Here is a 23,172-nt window from a genome sequence, read left to right as displayed (position 1 = left end):
TCTAAGTTGTAGAACATTTTTCGCTATCATTTGAGATACCGTGCAAGCTTGCACGCGTTTATTTAATCTTTCCCTAAATTAGATGAAAATCCCACAAAATTGTTTTGAATGGCTGTTCGATTTATTAAGCATTCACTTTTCTTAATGTTTTATTCAACGCTTTGCAGTTTTTATTTAATTTAGTATTTTTCTTAACAGGGTTCCATGGTCTGGTTTAGCGAGTGGTTCTGTGCTGGTTCTTATCTGGTTCCATTTTCATAGTTCGCGCCTTAGCTATCAGCCCAAATTCACCACCCACTGTTATTCGATTTTCTCGAAATCTGACTGTTAAAAAGAATTTAAATTTTCACTAAATATTCGTTATTCGTTATCTTTTCTTATTAAGTCTTAGTAAGTATATACCGTGTATATGCGCATGATTTTTTTTTAAATCGAATTAGTGCCTTAATTACGAAATAAATTAAAAATTAAAGGTCCCCGCCATGTTCCATTTTCCCACCGTTCCATTTCGACGCTAATTTGAAGGAGATCAAAAAATTCAAATACCCAGTGTGACCTTACTAACAACCGGTGGTTTGTCGCGACGTAACAGCTGTTTTGTGTTTTTCTTCTTTTTTATTTATTTATATGGATTCCGTGTCATGGCAGCGCAGCTGAATCCCTTCCGCAACGCATTTCGGCTGCCGGCCACGCAGCGCGTCAACTGGTTCCCGGGCCACATGACCAAAGGCATCCGCCAAATCCAACAAAAACTGCGAACGGTAGACTGTATTGTGGAAATCCATGATGCACGCATACCGCTGGCGGGCAGGAACTCCCAGTTCTTTGACACCATCACGGGTGGGTTCATCTAATGACTTACTCGTCAAAAGAAACTTATGTAATCCTTCGGTTTACTCAGGAAGTGGCGTTAAACCGCACATTCTGGTCCTGAACAAAGTCGATCTTCTGGGCGCGAAGCAGCAGAGAAGTGTGTTGCAACAGCTCAGATCGCAGCAACCCGGACTCAAGCACATCCTTTTCACCAATTGCAAGGATCAGCGGAACCATGGCGTGTTGGACATCCTCCCACTGGCCACTCGACTTGTGGGCGAGAGCAGTCGCTTTAATCGCACCCAGGCGGCCGAGCACAACATCATGATCATCGGGGTTCCCAATGTGGGCAAAAGCTCCATCATCAACGTGCTGCGGAATGTGCACCTGAAGAAAAAGAGCGCAGCCCGGGTGGGAGCGGAAGCGGGAATCACACGAGCCGTTGGGGAACGCATCAAGATCCAGGAGAATCCACCAGTCTACATGATCGACACACCCGGTATCCTTCAGCCCTCCATCAAAGACGATGAGATGGGCATGAAACTGGCTCTGGTAGGCTGCCTCCCGGATCACATCGTGGGAGAGGATCTCATAGCGGACTACCTGCTCTACTGGCTGAATAGCCACCGGCGCTTTAATTACGTGGAACTGTTGTCACTCAGTTCCGGACCCAGCGACAACATAAGCGCCGTGCTAGCGGAGTATGCCCACCGCGAGGAGCTGTTCCACAAGGTCAAACAGTACGACGGACGGGTGGAGGTGATGACCAATTTATTGGCGGCAGCACGAAAGTTTATACACTTCTTCCGCACTGGCCAGCTGGGCAACATCAATCTGGATGAGCCAATCGGTTTTAGATAGCTTTACATAAAAGTAACTTAAGGGCTAAGAGTAAATATTGAACCGTAGAGTCCGATTGCGTCCTTATTGGGCGTCTGCCATGGGCACATCAATGCCGATGTGACCAACACCTGGCACCGGAATGGAGTAGGAAACTGCTACATTTCCCATGTTGGGGTCGTCGGCGAGGTCCATGGGTGTGTGATGCTGTGGCACCTGATCGACGGGCATGGCCATGCTGTACTGTTCAGCTGTCTGATCATGTTCCTGCGCCACTTCTTGGTGAACTTCTACCGGAACGCTGCTAACGGGCGGGTAACTTGTGCGCGAGGCCACCGAACGCAGCTCCTCCGGCACGCCCTTCATCCGCTTCGCTATGTGGCGCGTATACGGTGCCATCTTCTGGTAGTATGCGATCAGCATCTGCGGATCCTTTTCCGAAAGCTGACTGCTGGGCACTAAGTCAAATTCATCGCAGTACTGCCAGCGCACAAGGTACTTAATGCCCCCGGTGACATCCGTGGCGCCCACTATCTCGGCCAGCTCCAGACCGCGTTCGTATCCACGTGGCTTCTGGATCTCCTCACACTTGGGCTTCTTCTCGCCTCGCTTTTTCGACTTGGCCCTCGACTCCTCGAAACGCTGGATTAGCGTCGGACAGTCGCAGTTCTCCTCCGGCTCCCAGGTGTTGTCTGTCGACGGGAAGCCGCGCCACTTGATGAAGTACTCCACCTTGCCGTCGCTGGTGATGCGCTTGTCCATGATGCGCTCCACCACAAAGTTTGTCTCGTTTTTAACCATTTTTCCTTAGTTTTTATAATTTTTTCGGATTGTTTACAACTTTTCTATGTACCGCTTGGTTTTTTTTTGTGGGAAATATGTACACACTGGTACTTGTGTTATCGGTTATTAATCGAATGCCGATAGTTTTTTCACGATATCGAATGTTGTTATTGTTTAAAATATTTGCTTATAAACTTATAAAAACAACCGTAGTATATTTGTTTAAATACCCATACTAAAACTACTAATATACATTTATTACAGTAGAATATATTTTATATTAATCCTTTGTCGAGGATATTCACTTTTACAGCGAGTTGGCAGTCCCTTTTACAAAAGCACGCGATCGACTCGAATTCAGGTGTCAAATTTCTAAAAATTGAAAATATAAATCGGAACGATGGCGCTTAGCCTGGAGGAATGGTCCGATTGGAATCCCATGTCCCAGGACTTCAATAATGAATATATTAACGATCAGTGGCAGAATATGATCGAGGAGGAGCCTGCCCCTGTCAGGGCGCAGTCTTTTTCATTCAAGGACACCATCGAGGCGAGAAAAAAGGCCCGCAGCGAGAAGCAGCAGAAATACCCATATCTGGTGGTGAAGAAAATCTCAGAATTTGTCACGGAAAATATGCTTACATGTTTCTTTGGGAGAGATCTAATCCAGGACATGGAATATCGCCCAATGTCGCGAATTTTCTTTGTCTACTTTAAGAACATTGGGTAAGTTGGAATATGAAACAGTGTGTGTAAGGCTATTTACTTATAATTTCTTGCAGTTCGTTCGAGGCAGCGCAAACGAAAGTGGAGCTCAACCCATCCTTGATCACTTGCCAACGCGGTCGCCACAGGCCGCCCCCGGAGAAAAACGACAATATTCCTGCTGCAGCTGCAGATCCGGGTCCGAATCCCTCAATCACTGAGCGAACCGAAGTGAATCTCTCGTTGCGAAGGATATGCACCTCAACTGGCTGTCAAAAACATCCGATCTTTATCCAGCCCCCGTTACTGACGAAGGCGGATTACGCCGCCAAGGAATCACTGCTGGCCATCAACGATCCCGATCGGCGCTACCTGAATGTCAAGTATGAGTTTGCCTTGGAGCGGCATGGCGTCTATGTGCTTAAAGAGGAGCGGGTGCAGATGAACTGCACTGTTCACTATCTTTCGGGTAGATCCAGAACCATGTAAGTATACTCTCTGTCCCTGTTTTGTTCATATGTTCATCCACAATCTATTTTAGACCCCTTTTTGCCGATGAGGAAAGCACGAAGACCGAAGACATTAATACCTTAAGCCTTTTGATCGAAAAAATGGGGCTCCGCCAGTGTGTGGCCTGTCATAATTGGACAGACGTGTCCTGCAAGGACTGCAGTATGCCTTTTTGCAACGAGGAATGTTTTGATGTTGTGAACAAGGCGCACAAAGAGAGTTGCGGAACTGGCAAAGAACTCGACCTTGGTGATAGCGTTGGAAGTAGACGCAAATTCCCAAAGCCCCAAATGCCACCGTCCGGATCTAAGGTTAAGATTACCGCATTCCAACAGACAAATGTCTGCTATGTGCGCTCCACTGAGTATCATGATGAAGTCGCCTACATCAGAGTCCTTACTGAAATAATAATGGAGGGCAAAGAGGCGGCAAGGCTCGAGAATCTGCCGAAATCTGGAGAGATGGTTCTTGTTAAGTTTGAGACCGAAATAACCCGTGCCATGGTGCTCTATGTTGACAATCTAAACGACATATATGTGGTGTGCATCGATTTTGGGAACGTTGAGGTCGTAAAGTTGGAAGACCTTTATCAATGTAGTCCCTATCTCGCAGGCTTACCGTGTTATACCATTGCCGTGCAGTTACGTGGAGTTCCCAAGGCCTTTTTGAGCCCCAATATCAGGGAAGCGATTTACGAGCTGAGTGGGACGATGGTGTATAAATTGAAGTACTCAAAGCAGGAGTACGACTCTGTTAAGAACATCCAGGTCGCTGTGCTGACCGAAGTCTATAAGAACGGTAGCCTGAATCGTTTGCTCAAGACTATCATGTCGCCGACGGTTCCTCCATTGTCGGATCCTGGATTCAAAGAGGATGTAAGTAAATACTTACTCAACGCTGTAACTCTCGTTTTATTATTCTGGATTAGTATCTTCCACATATATCCTTGCCCACTGGCAAGAACATTGAGTTGGTTGTGATGGACAATACTCTTCTAAAATTCGGTCTTATTTACTGCACGCTCAAGGATCTGTCTTATGAGGTCACCAAAATACAAAGGGACATGCAGGCATATGGCGAAAAGCCAAGCACATGTTCATTTTACGCTCCACCGTAAGTTTATATTTACTTTAAGACTTTCTGTATTCAAGAAACTTCCTTTTTACTTCAGGAAAGATGAACTTTGCGTAGCCAAATACGAGGGCAAGTGGTGCCGGGGTCTTTCGATGGAGCTGGTGGGCGATGGATATCCCAGCATTTTGTTCCTAGATTACGGCAACATTGTGCCCATCCACGTGAGCGACATACGTCCGTATCCACCACAGTTTAGGTTCCCAGTGTTGACCACTGAACTCGATTTGATTGGTAAGCGATAGAACTATAATAATAGCATTATAATTTAAAAAATATTCACTCATTGTCCCATCATACAGGTTCACCAGAAAACCCTACCGATGAGCAGGTCAGGCGCCTAGAGCAGTATCTGGTTGTGGGTTCAACCGTCAGCTGCAGCGAAATAGTTTGGTGTCAAGAATCCAACAACTATTCAGTTCGCTTCGATGAACTGCAAAATATTTTTAATTTAAAATAACTTTGTAAGGACATACATAACATTCCAAAATAAGAACTTCCAAAAACAGTTATTAATATTGAAGTTATGAAATAATTCTTTAATTTCTATGTTTAAGTTTTGACATTTTCTTTATTCCTGAAGTGAAATATATTATTATGTTCATATTAATAAATTCTTATTACACTTATGTCTCATTTTTGGTTAAATAAATACGTTGTAGGCTTTCCAGGCTATCAGAAATACAAGCCTCCTGCAATTAAATTGGAACAATTAAATTAAAGGTTAATATTAAACCGTTAAATCAGGCATACTTGCAAAAACTCTTTGGTATATGGCGGCTCCGCACACCTGTAGCTTTCAAGGTCCTCCGTCGCATCTCCAGGATGGACACCTAAACTTCTATAAAACTCCTGCTCCTCTGGAGAACCACCAGATGTAACCAATGTATATATTTTCGTCTCAGCTGCCAGGAAATGATTATTAGTTGCCTGCCGCCTAGCATTGTGGTTATAAATAATAAGGTATTTGCAGCGGAGAGATCGGATCCCTGGCAGTTGGCTTGTCAGTGCCAAGGCAACCATGGGTGACCCAGGTTTCCCTTCTTGGTTAAACGAAGATACTTGATCCGCATCATTCAGCTGTACGTGTGATATATCCCAGTTTTCGCAGTATCCCATTACCAGGCGCAAGCAGTCCTGACTATTGGCCACAATGCAGCATTTCTCTCCCCGCTCCACAACCAGATCGTCCAGCATTAAATGCACAAACTCGAACTTGGCCGAGTCGTACAGACCCATTTCCGTCCATGGCGGCAAACGAGGCTTGATCATTTGCATCAGCTCTAAGCTATCAGGCTGGTTGACTCTGGTTTTTAGCAGCACAGGATGGTCACAGATCTCATGGACCATGTCCAAGACTACAGATTGTTCCTGACCATTACTATGTGCAGCTAAGAAGTGTAGTATTTTCTCCTGAAGCTCGGCTGGAGCAAGAAGGCACAAATATTCAACCGGAGTAAATGACGCAGGAGGTAATGGATTCACTGGCTCTGACTGACTTTCCGAACTAATACTCTGATATGACGGTGGCGAAGGGGGATTGGTTTCATGGCTCCAGCTTGGAATTTCTTTTTTGCGTTGGGCCGGACACTCCCCGACGGTTTTGAAGTCCTCTTCCACCTCTATGGGACTTCCCTGGCGCATCCTCTTCTTGAGCACATGTGATCTAAAAGGTAAATTGACCACCGGAGGTGACTCAGTGTCGCCCACATGGCCATTTTGTGTGTCTATCTTCTTGCACCAATTCGCAATCTCCAGCTTGCGGTGCGCCGCGCACTCCTCAACGTTCTGGAACTCCTCCTGGACCTCTACATCCCTGCTGCCGATCTGCAGTTGATCGTTTTCCTTGATCTGTCGCGGCTTGAAGCACGTTGCAGTGTCAACAACCAGGCCCGAATCATCCTTTAGAGTCATCTTTGATCCGGTGACCACAAGTGTTCCGTTGCCAGTCCAGGTCTTGTGTTTCTTGGTGGTTTGATTCCGCCAGAGCACATGGTAAATGCGGCTGCCTCTGAGCGGGTTTTCACCAGGCTTTAGTTCTCGGAGACCTAGGCTTTCATAGCTCTTGGAGGAACCCCATGCCATCTGGGGAGAGTTGCTAGGCCATGAGCACGGCGGTTCTTCTTGTTGCTCTGAGGGATGGGGATTTCCAGATTCTCGCTTGGCGGCCAGGCGCATTGAAGGCGCCTTGGAACGTCGCATTGAAAAGACTTTAATATAAACTAATATTAATTGATATTAATATAAATTCCCAAAAATTCACGACAAAACGCGGCGCAAATAAAATTCGAAACAGGAAAGCAGTGTGACCGAAGCTCACTGACAGAATAATAACATTCAATGAAAGCATGGCTTTCATGTGACCGCGAAATGGTCACACCAGCATGCTGGAAGCTAACCGGCGCTCCAAATCTGAAGATTTTTGCCGAAATTCTCCCGAGACTCGCGATACCCCTTTCTGTGGGCCAGCACCGGCACAATGGCGTTTCACTGGTGCGACAACAACCTGCACACCACCGTCTTCACGCCGCGCGACTTCCAGGTCGAGCTGCTGGCCGCCGCCTATGAGCGCAACACCATCATTTGCCTGGGCCACCGCAGCTCCAAGGAGTTTATCGCCCTCAAGCTGCTGCAGGAGTTCTCGCGCCGCGGTCGCCGTCGTGGCAAGGTCAGTGTCTACCTGAGCTGTCAGGTGGGCAGCGATAAGGGGCCCGCCAGCATCTACACGATGCTTACCCACCTTACGGACCTGCGGGTGTGGCAGGAGCAGCCGGACATGCAGACCCCTCTCGGTCACTGCTGGACGGACTACCATGTGTCCATCTTGCAGCCCGAATGCTTTCTCAGCTTGCTCTTCGGTGGCCAACTGCCGCTGAGCAGTGTTGATTTGATTGTGCTGGAAGACTGTCACGACAGTGCTGTATATCAGCGGATACTGCCGCTCTTCGAAGAATACATCCTGCCGGCTGCTCCGGCGGAAAGACCGCGCATCCTGGGGCTGGCTGGACCGCTCCACAGTGCGGGCTGCGAGCTGCAGCAACTAAGCGCCATGCTGGCCACTCTGGAGCGGAACGTACTCTGCCAAATCGAGACGGCCAGCGACATTGTCACGGTGCTTCGCTACTGTTCCCGTCCATACGAGTACATCGTTCAGTGCGCCCCCTTTGAGATGGACGAGCTTTCAGTTGTGCTAGCCGATGTCCTCAACACGCACAAGTCCTTCCTGATGGACCACCGCTACGACCCCTACGAGATCTACGGAATGGACCAGTTTATGGAGGAGCTAAAGGGTGTGTACCATTACCGTCTGAATGTAAATTTAAAATTCACACCGAATCTCTCTTCCATTACCAGATATACCAGACCCCAAGCTTGAGCCACTGAACGTATTAGACTCGCTGTTGTCCGTGCTGCACGAGATGGGCCCTTGGTGCACCCAGCGGGCCGCTCACCACTTTTACCAGAACAATGAGAAGATGAAGGTGAAGACTCCGCATGAACGTCACTACCTGCTCTACTGCCTGGTCAGCACAGCGCTCATTCAGCTGCACGCCCTCTGCGACTACACTTTCCAAAGGCAGCAGGGTGCGAGTGGCGACTCACGTCCCACCATTGAGCGCTACTCCAGTCCCAAGGTGCGACGCTTGCTGCAGACGCTGCGCTGCTTCAAGCCCGAAGAGGTTGTTACCCAGACGGACGGTTTACGGAGAATGCGACACCAGGTGGACCAGGCTGACTTCAACCGGCTGTCGCACGTACTGGAGAGCAAGTGCCGCGTGGTGGACCAGTTAGAGCAGCAGCCAACGGAAACCAGAGCCCTGGTGGCCAATCTGGAACAGATTCTCTGCTCAACGCACGACAAGCAGCTGCCCAAGGCCTCACACGCTCGTGCCACGGCCCCTGCCCAGGCGAGAGCAAAGTCCGGTAACGCATCCTCCGGATCCAGCTCCCATCCGCGGACGCGGCGACGTGTGTACACCAGGCGCCATCACCGTGATCAAAGTGACGGCAACGACACGCTCTGTGCGCTGATCTACTGCAACCAGAACCATACAGCGCGCGTGCTCTTCGAGCTGCTGGCGGAGATGGGCAGGCGCGACCCTGATCTCAAGTTCCTGCGGTGCCAATACACCACAGACCGGGTGGCTGACCCCACCACGGAACCCAAGGAGGCCGAGCTGGAGCACCGGCGGCAGGAGGAGGTCCTCAAGCGATTTCGCATGCATGACTGCAACGTTCTGATCGGTACCTCGGTGCTGGAAGAGGGCATCGATGTGCCCAAGTGCAATCTGGTGGTTCGTTGGGATCCACCCACCACCTACCGCAGCTACGTTCAGTGCAAGGGACGCGCCCGTGCCGCTCCCGCCTATCACGTCATTCTGGTGGCGCCCAGGTACGAGAGCCCCGCCGTTGGCACTGTGCAACTAAGTGATCGGAGTCATCGCTTCGTCTGCGGCGCCACAGGGACAGGAGATGGAATGGAGGGCGACAGCGACTCGGATGACTCTGCAATGCCGAATTCGTTGGGCTCTGATCCCTTTACTTTTGGGACAGCCCGCGGTACAGTGAAGATCCTAAATCCCGAAGTATTCAGCAAACAGCCTCCCACGGCCTGCGACATCAAACTGCAGGAGATCCAGGATGAATCTCCGACTACTGCACTGCTGGACACCAGTAATTCCAGCGATGAGGCTGTCTGCCTTAGCAACAGAACGCCGAGTGACAGCAGCGTGGAACGGAAGCCCAGGCAGCGCTTTCAGTGCGCGCTGTCTAACCCAGACGAGCAGGAGCTTACCGCCGAGGACTCACCAAAGGAGGAGACCCAGAAATCACCCGTCGATCTTCTGGCGAAAACCACAAATGACTTAGTCCACCAAATGGCGCAGTATCGCGAGATCGAGCAGATGCTACTCTCGAAGTGTGCCAATACGGAGCCACCGGAAGAGGAGCAAACCGAGGCGGACCGCTTTAGCGCTTGCCTGGCCGCCTATAGACCCCAGCCACATCTTTTAACCGGAGCCAACGTTGATCTCGGAACGGCCATAGCCTTGGTCAACAAGTACTGCGCCCGCCTGCCCAGCGACACCTTCACGAAGCTTACGCCTCTCTGGAGATGCGCCCAGAGTAATAGAGCGGGAGTGGAGTTATTCCAGTACACCCTCCGCCTCCCCATCAATTCACCACTGAAGCACGACATTGTGGGTCTGCCGATGCCGACACAAACCTTGGCTCGGAGACTGGCCGCCCTGCAGGCCTGTGCGGAGTTGCATAGGATCGGAGAGCTCGACGATCAATTGCAGCCCATTGGCAAGGAGGGATTTAGGGCTTTGGAGGCGGACTGGGAATGCTTCGATCTGGAGCCGGAGGACGAGCAGATCGTACAGCTGAGCGATGAGCCGCGTCCGGGAACGACTAAGCGGCGGCAGTACTATTACAAACGGATTGCCTCCGAGTTCTGCGATTGTCGCCCGGAGGCCGGTGCTCCCTGCTACCTGTACTTCATCCAGCTGACCCTGCAGTGCCCCATACCCGAGGAGCAGAACACCCGCGGCCGCAAGATCTATCCGCCCGAGGATGCCCAGCAGGGCTTCGGCATCCTTACCACCAAGCGCATTCCTAAGCTGAGCGCCTTTTCGATATTCACCCGCTCCGGTGAGGTAAAGGTTTCCCTCGAACTGGCCAAGGAACGTGTGGTGTTGACCGGCGATCAGATCGCCTGCATCAACGGCTTCCTCAACTATACATTCACCAATGTCCTGAGGCTGCAAAAGTTCCTCATGCTCTTCGATCCCGACTCCACGGAGAATTGTGTGTTCATTGTGCCCACGGTGAAGAGTCCGGCAGGCGGCAAGCGAATCGACTGGCAGTTCCTCGAACTCATCCGGGCTAATGGAAATACCATGCCGCGGGCGGTGCCCGATGAAGAGCGCCAGGCACAGCCTTTCGATGCCAAGCGCTATCAGGATGCAGTGGTCATGCCGTGGTATCGCAACCAGGATCAGCCGCAGTACTTCTACGTGGCCGAGATCTGTCCCCATCTATCGCCGCTCAGCTGCTTCCCGGGCGATAATTATCGCACCTTCAAGCACTACTACCTGGTGAAGTACGGGCTAACCATACAGAATGCTTCGCAGCCGCTTCTGGATGTCGATCACACCAGTGCTCGCCTAAACTTCCTCACGCCACGCTATGTGAACCGTAAGGGCGTAGCCTTACCCACCAGCTCGGAGGAGACGAAAAGGGCGAAACGCGAGAATCTAGAGCAGAAGCAAATTCTCGTGCCCGAACTGTGTACAGTGCATCCCTTTCCGGCCTCCCTGTGGCGCACTGCGGTGTGCCTGCCCTGCATCCTTTATCGCATCAATGGCCTCCTCCTGGCCGACGATATTCGCAAGCAGGTCTCTGCGGATCTGGGACTGGGAAAGCAGCAGATCGAGGACGAGAATTTCGAGTGGCCCATGCTGGACTTTGGCTGGAGTCTCTCGGAGGTGCTGAAAAAATCGCGCGAGTCTAAGCAAAGGGAATCGGAAAAGGATGTATTGGTCAATGGCAAGGAAGATATCGTTGAGGAAGTGCCAGTCAAGGAGGAATCTAAAGTGGATGTCGATCCTAAGGCGGAAAAGAGTGCCAACGAACTCATCATCGAGGGCGAGCAAAAGCTGCAGGAGGCTGATGACTTCATTGAGATTGGCACCTGGTCCAACGATATGGCTGACGACATAGCCACTTACAGTCAGGAAGACGATGATGACGAAGACGAGGCCTTCCACCTTCCCGTTCTGCCGGCAAATGTCAAGTTTTGCACAGGCGACCAGCAGACTCGGTACGGTTCGCCCACATTTTGGGACGTCAGCAATGCCGATGGGGCCTTCAAGTCGGCCAAGCACAGTCAGCCGCAAAGGGGTGGCAAGAACAAGGGAAAGGGATCGGCAAGGCCAAACGCCTACAGCTACTACGACTCGGACAACTCGCTGGGATCCAGCTACGATGACGACGACAACGGCGGACCCCTCAACTACATGCATCATAACTACAGCTCGGATGATGACGATGCAGCAGAGGATGCTGGTCGCATTGCCTTCACCTCCAAAAATGAGGCCGAAACCATTGAGACCGCTCAGGATGTGGAGAAGCGCCAGAAGCAGCTGTCCATAATCCAAGCGACCAATGCCAACGAGCGTCAGTATCAGCAGACCAAGAACCTCCTGATCGGCTTCAACTTCAAACAGTGGCAAAAGGAAGGCTGCTCCAGCGGGAAGTATGAGCAATCGATAGCCAAGCTGCAGGAAGAGATTGAGAGCTGCGGTATGCTGGTACCGCACAATCAGGAGTTGCACTTAAAACGTACCGATTCCTCGGAAACTAGGGTCGGCAAGGATACGACAATGAACCTGCTAAAGCAACTGCTGCCTTATGTGGCGGAGCAACAACTGGCGGAAAGGTTGGGCGATAAAAAGGAGCTTCACCTATCGGATTTGGTTGAATTGAACACAGAATGGGTCTCCCAGAACGAACAGGAGACCTACAGTGTCATGGGATGCGGTGATAGCTTCGACAATTACAATGACCACCACCGTCTTAACTTGGATGACAAACAGCTGCAACTGCAGTTTGAACGAAAATTGAACAAACCACCGACGCCGAAGAAGACAACCTCATCGACTCTTCCCTTAACTGGCTTTAGCTTCGACCGCCAGCCGGATCTAGTGGGCCATCCCGGTCCAAGCCCCAGCATTATTCTACAGGCTCTCACCATGTCCAATGCCAACGACGGCATTAACTTGGAGCGCCTGGAAACCATAGGTGACTCCTTCCTCAAGTACGCCATCACCACCTACCTGTACATCACCTACGAGAACGTGCACGAGGGCAAGCTGAGTCATCTGCGCTCCAAGCAGGTGGCTAACCTTAATCTTTATCGTCTGGGCAGGCGCAAGCGGCTGGGCGAGTATATGATTGCCACAAAATTCGAACCGCACGACAACTGGCTGCCGCCTTGCTACTACGTTCCGAAGGAGCTGGAGAAGGCCCTCATCGAGGCCAAGATTCCCACTCATCACTGGAAACTGGCCGACCTGCTGGATATCAAGAACCTGAGCAGTGTACAGATCTGCGAGATGGTCCGGGAAAAGGCCGAGGCCCTGGGTCTGGAACAAAATGGTCCGCAGAACGGTCATCTCGACGACTCCAACGACAGCTGCAATGATTTTAGCTGTTTCATTCCCTACAACCTGGTTTCGCAGCACAGCATTCCGGACAAGTCAATAGCTGACTGCGTCGAAGCCCTAATTGGAGCCTATCTCATCGAGTGCGGACCCCGCGGAGCTCTTCTCTTCATGGCTTGGCTGGGTGTAAGGGTGCTGCCCTTCACCCGGCAACTGGAGGCGGGAAACAAGAAGGATCGTTTACCGGGAAGCAGTCGACCAAATGCCGAAAAAATGGTCACCGTGTATGGCGCCTGGCCCACGCCTCGCAGTCCGCTGCTGCACTTTGCACCCAACGCAACGGAGGAGCTGGACCAGCTTTTGAGTGGCTTTGATGAGTTTGAGGAGAGTCTGGGATACCGTTTCCGGGATCGTTCTTATCTGCTTCAAGCCATGACGCATGCCAGTTACACGCCCAATCGTCTAACGGACTGCTACCAGCGGTTAGAGTTCCTCGGCGATGCAGTGCTGGATTATCTCATCACCCGGCACCTGTACGAGGATCCCCGGCAGCACTCTCCCGGCGCTCTAACCGATCTGCGTTCGGCGCTAGTGAACAACACAATCTTTGCCTCTCTCGCCGTTCGGCATGGCTTCCACAAGTTCTTCCGTCATCTCTCGCCCGGCCTCAACGACGTCATTGATCGATTTGTGCGCATCCAGCAGGAGAATGGTCACAGCATCAGTGAAGAGGTAAGAAATGCGTTAAAAGGTTTAAACTTTATCTAATTGGTTTCCTTTCAATTAGTATTACTTACTGTCTGAGGAGGAGTGTGACGATGCCGAGGACGTTGAGGTGCCCAAGGCCTTAGGAGATGTGTTTGAGTCGATTGCAGGTGCGATTTTCCTGGACTCAAACATGTCCCTGGACGTCGTGTGGCACGTTTACAGCAATATGATGAGCCCGGAAATTGAACAGTTTAGCAACTCAGTGCCAAAGTCGCCCATACGGGAGCTGCTCGAACTGGAGCCGGAGACGGCCAAGTTTGGCAAGCCGGAGAAATTGGCCGATGGACGACGGGTACGCGTCACAGTCGATGTCTTCTGCAAGGGCACCTTCCGTGGCATCGGGCGCAACTATCGCATTGCCAAATGCACGGCGGCCAAATGCGCACTTCGCCAGCTTAAGAAACAGGGCCTGATAGCCAAAAAAGACTAGGAGGTGCCTGTATCTTCGATGTGTTTCATTAGGCCTAAGTCTACAGTATAGTTCGTATTCCACACAGATTATTGTAAGCTTAAAGTAAGAACACATTTGTATAAAAACGTATCAGATTGTACTTTCTTAAACTTATGGATTAAGTTCAGAACATTAAAGTTATTTCGAACCCTACTATTATATATAACCACCAAGCAAGCGATTTGTTTAAGCAATTTAGAGATTGGAGATTGAATATCACTAATTATTTGGATCCTCCTGGATCTTGCTCCATTGCCAGTCTTTATTATTGGCCTCTCTGGCAGAAATGAGCCCATATTTTATAAATAAACCTATAACTTAAAGCTCAGAACTTATCTTATTCTTCTCTCTGGAGAGCTCGTCGCCGATTAATACATTAAAAAGCTTTTTGTTTGTTTGAAACCCAACGTTATCCAATAACGCACTTCCAGTCGTGGTTAGCGTTTGATACGAAATGGATGTGGCTCCGATTCCTTATGAAGAAATCTCACTGGGAGACGTTAGTTCTTGCTGAAAACAAAGCATTTCACTGATTTTCATTTCATTTCAAATTTCACATTTTAGCGTGTTGGCATGGGATACTATGGAAGAGTGTACAAGAGTAAATGGCGGGGACGGACAATTGCAGTGAAGCGGATAAGCATTGGAAGAGCGGACAAACATATTGAGAGAGAGATTAACCAGCTATCCAAGCTGCGACATGAGAACATTGTAACACTTTATGGATTCTCCATGTACGAAGATATGTTCCACCTGCTGGAGGAGTACGCAGATGGTGGATCTTTGTCCACCGTGATCCATTCAAAGATTCTGAGATACTACCTGGCGAACGCACTCAACTGGGCCCACCAAATTGCTCAGGTGAAACATTTGATAACGTGTTAGATAAGAGGAACAATGAATAAAAAGGTATGCTTCCCAGGGACTAGCTTATCTCCATGCCATGAAACCAAAAGCTATTATTCATCGCGATATAAAGCCAAGCAATGCAATTTTGAGCCAACAGGGCCTCAGCCTGAAGATCTGTGACTTTGGGACTGTTGTGGACCTGACCACCTCAATGACCGCTGAGGTTGGCACCTGTCAGTATAAAGCTCCTGAGGTGAGTAGTCTCTATCCAGATATAGTTATAAATAAGTCGGCATTATCGTGCAGGTCTTTCAAGGGCGACACTACGATGAAAAGTGTGATGTGCATAGTTGGGCCATTACTTTTTGGGAAATATTAGCCAGAAAGCAACCATTTGAGAAATGTAAGACCCCATATGCGGTGAATCTTGCAGTGACCACAGGTAAGCGCAATTATTATATTAATTTAGCCCATACTTATCCCTGAATTTAAGGTGATCGCCCATTGTTTGGTGATAATATAGTAGTAAAACCCTGCCCCGAGGATATCATTAATTTAATATCCGCCTGTTGGAACCCGGAACCGAACAAGAGATATTCTATGAAATTCGTTGGAGGTTTCATGAAAGAAGCTCTCGCAGATGCAGGTCCTTTGGCCCGTTTGGGGTATTACATCAAAGAAAATAAAAATTACATCAAAGAAAATGAAGTACAAGTATGTCTACAATTACTTCCGGACAAATAAAAAAACCTTACGGGAGAAATATAAAAACTTCAAATTTTTAAAAGATGGTCCTAGGTTCTAACATACCTGAATCGATAGGACCTTTCGGTTTAGTAAATGATTCAGCTGGCAATAACAAACAGATTTTTATATGTGAACGTTAACACTAATTTTATTTTCATGAAAACTCTCTCTGAAATATTTACATTGCAACGGTTTAAGTACGGGATGTGAAAAGGATGGGATGGGATGGGCGTTACATGGATGCTTCAGGATCCTGGATTCTGGAGCCCAATGGTCAATTCAATGCCATAAATGGTAGTATAATTTGCGGAAATACATTGTAGAATATTTTCATTAGCTGCGGGTATAGGTATGCATATTGGGAATTTATAAAATACGATTTATGCATATGTTTACAGTATATTGATCACTAGCAATACGTTTCGATAACTTGACTTATACTCTTTTAGTTTTTGCTCTATCGAATTTAAATTTAGAAAATTAAATGTTAAAATGTTTTAATAAATATATTCATACGTAAGTTTGTATATATAGTAGTTTTGTTTGTTTCATCTTAAACAAAATGATCCTCGGTTGTTACACAATGGAAAACTGTAACGTTTCGTAGTTTCGTTTTTGGAGTATAATTGTTTCGTTAGTTTTTATTATATGTATATGTTGGTTGTTCATTTGCTCTTTAATAAACGTTACATACTTTAAACTTAGATACAACTATTTATAAACATGCGTGTATGTAAGCATAGTATAATTAATTCAATTGGTTTGGTATAATTGTTCTCTCTTTATACTCGCTATAATTGTTTTAGTTTCGTCATATTCTTTTTTCACCGCACGTTCCTGCCTACGATTTGTTCAATGTGTTCATATATATATCAATATATGCATATATAGAGATGTTCAAGCACATACATATATATTCCCTTTGTATTGTTTGTAATTTAGGTCGCTTTTAATTTTGGTTGCATTTGCTTCACATCATTAATTGGCTTGTAAATGAAGTGTTCTTGTAAATAACAGAGGCAAACGAAACACAAAATGCAAATAAGGCGACAAGATGATCTGATTGTGAGATATAATGGACGAAACACGATTATTTACTAAACTTTAAAAGTGACTTTCGATTACAGAAACGGATGGATTAATTATAGTCGTTGCGAATCGCCAATACTCACACCTTATGCTGGTTTTGTAGGCTCCGAAAATTTTGAAAGTAAATCTAAAATAATGTCACAGGTTCCAAAATAAAATAAGGTATTCAAAATGTTAACAAAAGGTGTCAAAAAACGATTTATTGTTGTCATTTGCATATGATATGTTTTCGAGTGTGGTAAAAAACCGAATATCAATAAATTATTAAATCATAAGTGCTCACAAAATATAAGGTTAGCAAAAAAAATCAACCAAAAACATACACTTACTAATTGACTTAAAAAATATGTGATCGGCTCGGGGACATTCGAGTACTAGTACATTAAACTATTTTACAAAAGTTAAAGGGGTTAAAAAGCAGCACATATTCGAGTCATGTCGCACATACACTGGGACAAACACATACCAAATGTACAATATTCGAAACACCGAGCACAAACTAAATAGTTGGAAAGCGTAATCGGCATGAAACGATGACAGTGATGACACCATGGCTTAACTAACCATAGCTAAGGATTGACCAGTGATACCTGGTCCTCTAATTTGGATCCGGCCTAGTGGGATTCTTCGTTATGTTGGATATTACATGATGAGTACAATGTCTATGAATATATAGCTCAGAGTGAGAGTACGTTACATTACTGTAAGATCTAATTTCAACTTCGCGCAAGGAGAAAGCCCCAACAGTTGGCTAAAATGTGGAACTCATTGGGCTATATGCGGGCGTGGTTAATGCGATTAGCTTTCACAATTTTCAATTTCCAGACGTACGTGTGTCTGCCTGCTTACATGATAGATGTGGGTCGGGTTTGTGGGTTGTCTACGATTACCTTTCGAAACGATACATAATAAACTCATTGGGGTTAACCTCATCTAAACAAATGCCGAGTGCTATGAGTTGGTGGGCGGAGTGGTTGGGCTGTCTGATGGATAAGGATTTTTGGTCTGAAATGCTCGTGATTTACACAATCATAATTCTAACATAATCTCATTGTTTAGCTGCAAATTGCAAATTGGAAATTCTGTTCCGGAGTCTGATTTGAATCGAAATCTATGTGTCTGTCTGTGTGTGTTGGTTGGCTGCTATATACTTATGTCTACAGAACGACGTCAGGCAGGTCGTGCGGCCTTGCCTAGGCGCGCATTTGGTTTTCATGTACGATTTTCCTCTCCTTATAGTAGATCTCCTCCGATTCCTTGTCGCAGAGCAGCAGGACCACGGCTCCGAATAGAAAGATGGCCGCTCCCCAGCCGACTCCATACGCCCAGCCGAACTCCCAGACTCGCCGATTGGCTAATAAAGAATATACAGTAGAGTGAGTCAAATAGCTAAATATAACTTTAAAAGAGTTCCATACCCATAGTTAGCTCGCCGGCAAAGCATACGGGATACACGATTAAAGCGGAGAGCACGGCTAGCACTGAAATAAGCATAGATTTTTAGTAAGCCTTCGGCGTTGTCATTGATATCAGCGGTAACTTACAGGATACAAGCATCACCAATACGGCTATGCGATAGAACTTATACTTTAGATTATGGTTCTGCGTCCTAAGGCCAAGACCAGTCAGTACAGTGGCTATGACGTCCGTTATTAGGGTGATAATGCAGAGTGCTGCTGTGGCCTTGATGTATCCTACGATTAAATACACTCATTATTATCTTGATTCCAGATAGCTCTGTGTATTTATTACGTACCTATATCGCGGGTCCAGTAGCATCCTGGCGGATCCTGAACGTTGAACGGCAACGGCGTCACCGAATCATCGTCGATACAGTGCACAAAGAGGCCTTGCCGCCAGTCGGAGGCCATTAGCCAATCTGTAGATGCCAGGGCCATGATCATGAGCACCACCACAATGACGCCGCAGATAAATGCAATCACCTGTAGAATAAAAGTAATAAATGGTAGTTGGAGAAGTCGGTTAAGCATGAATTCCGCGCAAACCTTCAGTGGCCGCGTGATTGTGATGGTCTCAATCGTCGTTGTAGGCGCCATTTTCTCCGCTGGTGGACGTCGAACACTGTACAAGATAATTATTTTTAATGGCGGGGAACTTAAAGACGGTTTTATTGTCAGCAGAAGCCGCGACCAACTCACCTTATCGACTACGCAGGCAAAGTGCTGCCAGCAGCTACTAATTGGAATGCGTTTCAATGCGTTTCTTGGTTAGTTTTGCTTAATGGGATGCTGGAAGGGCTTTTGGTTTCGATTTCGATTTCGTTTTGGGTTGCGGGGGAGTAGAGTAAATGTTACTCTGGTTGGCTTTAACAATCTAATATAAATGCTTCAATTGGCTTTTTATTGCTTTTGGTTTGCGCGCTGAGAGGATTTCCAATGCGTTTCGAATTTCAATTTGCTGGCGGAAGCAGCGCGTTCAACATCTGGATTGCAATAGGGGGGTATCGTTTGTTAGGGAAAGATACAGAGAAATAGAGAGAGATTGGTGACATTCGATTAGACAAACGGCTGGCGCACAACACGAGTGTGTTCATATCAAAGCAGTTAGAGGTAAGCAGCAGTAACATGCAAAAACAACTCTCGAGCAACAACATCGACGAGGAAGGATAATGGGAACTACTAGGGCTTTTACGACATTATTCAAATCAAAGTGCGGTCAAACTGGCAATTAAAATCGCATAAAACGGTGGCTAGCAACTACTATTCTTTAAAATCTTTAACTGCTATTGCCATTGGTTTTTATAGGATCACCAATAAATTTTTCTTATATAAAACGAATTTTTAAATATTTCATGGTCGGTTTAATTTATAACATCAATTTTAAATTATAGATACAAGTATTATTCAAAAACCTAACTTTTATTGTGGAAACATTGGGAACTCGAGTGTTCCAGGCTGAACTTGAACCCAGGGCAAAGATTGCGTGGAACACAGATATGTTGTTTCAATATTATTGTCAAGTAACTGACATGATTCTTAACAGATATCATTTATAGTTTAGTTTTTTTATATTTATAATTCAAAGTTGGAGCTTTGGTATACCTAAAATGCATATAATCAATACATATTTCCCACAGTATTTCTATTGTTTTGACCACGCTTGTCTGCACCTATGTATGTATGTATGTCATGGATTAACTGGCGGAATTTTCCGCACAATGCGTTGTTACCACAGTTGAATGGGTTTTTGGGATTGTGTTTTAAATTAAACAACCGCCTCAAATGAGGCAGACAAAAGGTGCGGTGGATCCAACTCGATGCACACATTATGACATGCAAATTATCCATTTGCATTCCATTGTGCGCACTGAGATCCCAGCCAACTTGTAAGATCTCTGAGATACAGATACAGATACGGATGCCTAAATAATTTGTATCTGTGCGAAATACAGTCGCAACGTCTAACGGATCTCTCAGATATTTTCTGCGGGCCAGACAGAGATGATTTGATTTTGACTTATTTATAGCGGCTAAAAACTAAGAAGAGCGACAACAACAAACAACAAATTCATTTCGCGGATGAACGACGTGAGTCCCGCGCTTCTATATGCATGTGAGTGTGTGTGGTTGTGTGGGTGAGTGGCATGGCAACAGGATCAGAGAGCGGTTAATTGCTACATATATAGAACGTAACGGGCAGGCAAAATTGGGGCAAACGGCCATCATATGGAAAATAACAACAACAACAACAACAACAATAATAACATGGTCAGCAAGGGGAGGGAGCATTGGTGTATATATGTTTATGGATGTATGTGTGTGTTTGTATATGCAAGTAAAACGGAAGCAAAACAAAATGCGGACAAACAGCAGACGGATGCGAATTGAGATACCTTTCCTTGTAATAGTCCAGAGTTACCGATTCGGAATCAAATTCTGAGTAATCTGGCAGCGACTCGGCATCAAAGGAGCTCATTCCGCTGAGCGTGTAATTGGGCAAGACGTTCATTTTGTTGTTGTAGGCAGCAAGGTTACCCTGGCGCTGTTGTTGCTGCTGCTGGTGCTGTTGCTGCATGGTTGTTACTTGCTTTTGTTTAAATAATATTGAACACACAGGCACTCGCACACACTTAAGCTAAAACACACACGCCCACGAACTGACGGAGAAAACTACGCTATATTTTTTTTTCTCTATTCCCTTTTCGCTGCCTTTTCACACTCTCGCCGTCTGCTTTGATTTGCTTTGCACAACTCGGCGATTTCGTTACCCGTGCACTTACAGTCTGCTAGGAGAGCGTGCCACTTTTCCTCATTCACATATTATTTTAGACACTGATCGGTGCTCGTCTATATAATTAAAAAACAAAAACGACAAAAATAATAATGTTTTGCTTCCCTCATCACAATTTAGAGTGGCCAGAGTGGGCTTATTATTAATACTACATTTGATATACTAGTACATACAGAATGAACGGGCACATTGGCGATTCGCGAAAGAAAATACCGAAAAACTGTGCGCACTGCTCGCAGGCCGAGCGATAAATAAATATATCGATATCTCGATATATTATCAACATCCCTAGGAATCGGCGTCGCGTGGCTGCATTAGATTAGACAAAACAATATAAATATCAGCAGTGGTTTCGGTTTATAAGAGAAAAAGGTTCGTGACGGACCCGAGGAATCCATGGCCACCGATACGGTGTCTAACGGAGACAACTACGCGCAGCATCTAGCCGCCAACGGCAACGGCGACGACGAGGTAATATGCCCCACATGCGACGTGAAGATCAAGCGCAGTCAGGTGGCCGATCACTGTCAGATGGAGGTGGACCGCCTGCACAATCCGCCAAGCGTTAGCAATCCAGAGGTGACTCCGGGACCAGCAGCTGCGTCTACAGCCCAGTCGGGATCGGGGGGCAGGCAGCCGTGGAGCGTGTTTCAGCGCGTGCAGCGCAACCGGCAGGCCCGACAGCGCCAGCGCACAAGGAAGCGTCCCTCGTCGCCGGCGGCGCCTCCTTCTAGCGGAGCTGCAGCACCAGTGACAACATCAGTTCCAGCTGCAACTCCAGCAGCTCCTCCCCGGGCTGCTACACCAGAAACCACTCAACTAGCCAACTGTCCCGTATGCAATCGCAACTTCCCACATACCAATATACAGGAGCACGTGAACCAGTGTCTGCGCAACAGCCGTAGAAACGGAAAAGCCAATGGGGAGCACTCTAGCGATGATTCTGAGGACAGCGACGAATACGAGGAGTACGAATGGGCGGGCCAGAAGCGCATACGCGTATCCACTCTCGTGCAGGGTGGTTACTCAGCCTTGGGCCTTGGCCAGACGATCAAGTACAATGGCAGCCAACAAGCGCAAGACGACGAGGACGAGGATCTCAATGTGGACGAGGACGATACGCACATTTACGGGCCAACGCAGTACGGCGAGGGCGACGTAATTCCAGTAACCAACGAGGACACCGACGGCAACATTTCTGAGGTGGATGTCACCAGCTACATGCGCCGGCTCATCTCCTCCAGCGAAGGGCCCAAGCCCAATCATTCCAGCGAAGCCACCGAAGCAGAAACTGTCACTGCCACCACCGCCAAGCAGCAGCCGACCTGCGAGGAGCCGTCCACATCACGCTCAACACGATCCGCCTCCCAGAACCAGCAGCATGTCATCGAGTCCCTTAAGGCCAAGCTGCGACTCTACGAGAATCAGGCGCAGGGCAAATACAAGTGCCTGATCTGCCTCGAAGACTACAAGAATCCCGCCATCTCCGTTTCTTGCTGGCACGTACATTGCGAACAGTGCTGGCTGAAGACGCTCGGAGCGCGCAAGCTGTGCCCACAATGCAATTCGATCACCACGCCAAAGGACCTGCGTCGCATCTACCTGTAGTATGGTGTGGAGCAGGAGGCATGGACTCCAGTCATCTGAATTGTTATTCCCGCTTGCGCCAGACGCCCGGCTTTGCGCCCTTCCGCGGCTGTAGTTTATAGTCCTACACATATTATTTATAAAGATAACACCTATGATACGTGACATTACAATAAGCATTAACATGTAACTATTACAATAAACCCCGGACAAGCATCAGTATCTGTTATATATACGTTAAAGTATATGGAAGAGCTATCTTAGAAACTATTTCAATAAACCTACGGCAACACATTAATCTTAAGAAATGGAAGGCTATTAAAAGTATGTTCATTTTTATTTAAATTCCAAATTCGAAATCTTATTCCCAAATTACAAATGCAAACTGTAAACGAATGTATGTTTATATTTGTGAGTACGTTAAGAAGAAAAACAACTTTAATCAAACAACGAGATTAAATACAAAATGTTTTTTCCTTATGA

The 23,172-nt window shown here is 47.3% G+C and overlaps 8 protein-coding genes across 9 annotated transcripts; 5 read left to right on the top strand and 3 right to left on the bottom strand.

The window, feature by feature from the left end:
* Positions 1 to 513: 513 nt before the first annotated feature.
* On the top strand, positions 514 to 1,721 carry LOC110177325 (mitochondrial ribosome-associated GTPase 1). The gene is made up of 2 exons (XM_020943998.2): positions 514 to 840; positions 902 to 1,721. The coding sequence occupies exons 1-2, from the start codon at positions 642 to 644 to the stop codon at positions 1,672 to 1,674; spliced, it is 972 nt and encodes a 323-aa protein (XP_020799657.1). The 5' UTR covers positions 514 to 641; the 3' UTR covers positions 1,675 to 1,721.
* On the bottom strand, positions 1,568 to 2,454 carry HP1c (Heterochromatin Protein 1c). The gene has a single exon (XM_020943999.2). It carries the CDS (start codon positions 2,452 to 2,454, stop codon positions 1,738 to 1,740), a length of 717 nt encoding a protein of 238 aa, XP_020799658.2. The 3' UTR covers positions 1,568 to 1,737.
* Positions 2,455 to 2,578: 124 nt separating this feature from the next.
* vret (vreteno) lies at positions 2,579 to 5,411 on the top strand. The gene is made up of 6 exons (XM_020944092.2): positions 2,579 to 3,162; positions 3,219 to 3,626; positions 3,683 to 4,526; positions 4,580 to 4,764; positions 4,823 to 5,016; positions 5,085 to 5,411. The coding sequence occupies exons 1-6, from the start codon at positions 2,837 to 2,839 to the stop codon at positions 5,240 to 5,242; spliced, it is 2,115 nt and encodes a 704-aa protein (XP_020799751.2). The 5' UTR covers positions 2,579 to 2,836; the 3' UTR covers positions 5,243 to 5,411.
* LOC110177390 (uncharacterized) lies at positions 5,295 to 7,121 on the bottom strand. The gene is made up of 2 exons (XM_020944093.2): positions 5,536 to 7,121; positions 5,295 to 5,474 (listed from the first exon to the last, which is right to left on the bottom strand). The coding sequence occupies exons 1-2, from the start codon at positions 6,982 to 6,984 to the stop codon at positions 5,409 to 5,411; spliced, it is 1,515 nt and encodes a 504-aa protein (XP_020799752.2). The 5' UTR covers positions 6,985 to 7,121; the 3' UTR covers positions 5,295 to 5,408.
* Positions 7,122 to 7,135: 14 nt separating this feature from the next.
* On the top strand, positions 7,136 to 14,343 carry Dcr-1 (Endoribonuclease Dcr-1). Its single transcript, XM_020943987.2, has 3 exons — positions 7,136 to 8,072; positions 8,137 to 13,679; positions 13,735 to 14,343. The coding sequence occupies exons 1-3, from the start codon at positions 7,262 to 7,264 to the stop codon at positions 14,143 to 14,145; spliced, it is 6,765 nt and encodes a 2,254-aa protein (XP_020799646.2). The 5' UTR covers positions 7,136 to 7,261; the 3' UTR covers positions 14,146 to 14,343.
* Positions 14,344 to 14,570: 227 nt separating this feature from the next.
* Takl2 (Tak1-like 2) lies at positions 14,571 to 15,786 on the top strand. The gene is made up of 5 exons (XM_020944151.2): positions 14,571 to 14,665; positions 14,731 to 15,027; positions 15,089 to 15,268; positions 15,322 to 15,457; positions 15,509 to 15,786. The coding sequence occupies exons 1-5, from the start codon at positions 14,621 to 14,623 to the stop codon at positions 15,757 to 15,759; spliced, it is 909 nt and encodes a 302-aa protein (XP_020799810.2). The 5' UTR covers positions 14,571 to 14,620; the 3' UTR covers positions 15,760 to 15,786.
* A 1,230-nt stretch (positions 15,787 to 17,016) lies between these two features.
* Positions 17,017 to 21,290, bottom strand: LOC110177429 (transmembrane protein 47). 2 transcript variants are annotated; one of them, XM_020944152.2, is made up of 6 exons: positions 20,705 to 21,290; positions 18,858 to 18,933; positions 18,608 to 18,794; positions 18,396 to 18,545; positions 18,270 to 18,332; positions 17,017 to 18,205 (listed from the first exon to the last, which is right to left on the bottom strand). In XM_020944152.2, exons 1-6 carry the CDS (start codon positions 20,884 to 20,886, stop codon positions 18,045 to 18,047), a joined length of 819 nt encoding a protein of 272 aa, XP_020799811.1. In that variant the 5' UTR covers positions 20,887 to 21,290; the 3' UTR covers positions 17,017 to 18,044. The 2 variants fall into 2 exon arrangements, with proteins under 2 accessions (XP_020799811.1, XP_020799812.1); XM_020944153.2 differs by lacking the exon at positions 20,705 to 21,290 and adding an exon at positions 19,011 to 19,294.
* A 6-nt stretch (positions 21,291 to 21,296) lies between these two features.
* On the top strand, positions 21,297 to 23,144 carry RNF220 (ring finger protein 220). Its single transcript, XM_020944150.2, has one exon. It carries the CDS (start codon positions 21,499 to 21,501, stop codon positions 22,708 to 22,710), a length of 1,212 nt encoding a protein of 403 aa, XP_020799809.2. The 5' UTR covers positions 21,297 to 21,498; the 3' UTR covers positions 22,711 to 23,144.
* The last annotated feature ends 28 nt before the right edge of the window (positions 23,145 to 23,172 follow it).

Source organism: Drosophila serrata, unplaced genomic scaffold, assembly GCF_035046125.1.
Source record: "Drosophila serrata isolate PLE 108 unplaced genomic scaffold, ASM3504612v1 contig_295, whole genome shotgun sequence".
In the NCBI taxonomy this organism is placed as follows: domain Eukaryota; kingdom Metazoa; phylum Arthropoda; class Insecta; order Diptera; family Drosophilidae; genus Drosophila; species Drosophila serrata.
The sequence above is the reverse complement of the archived record's forward strand: the minus strand, read 5'-3'. Positions and strand labels throughout refer to the sequence as shown.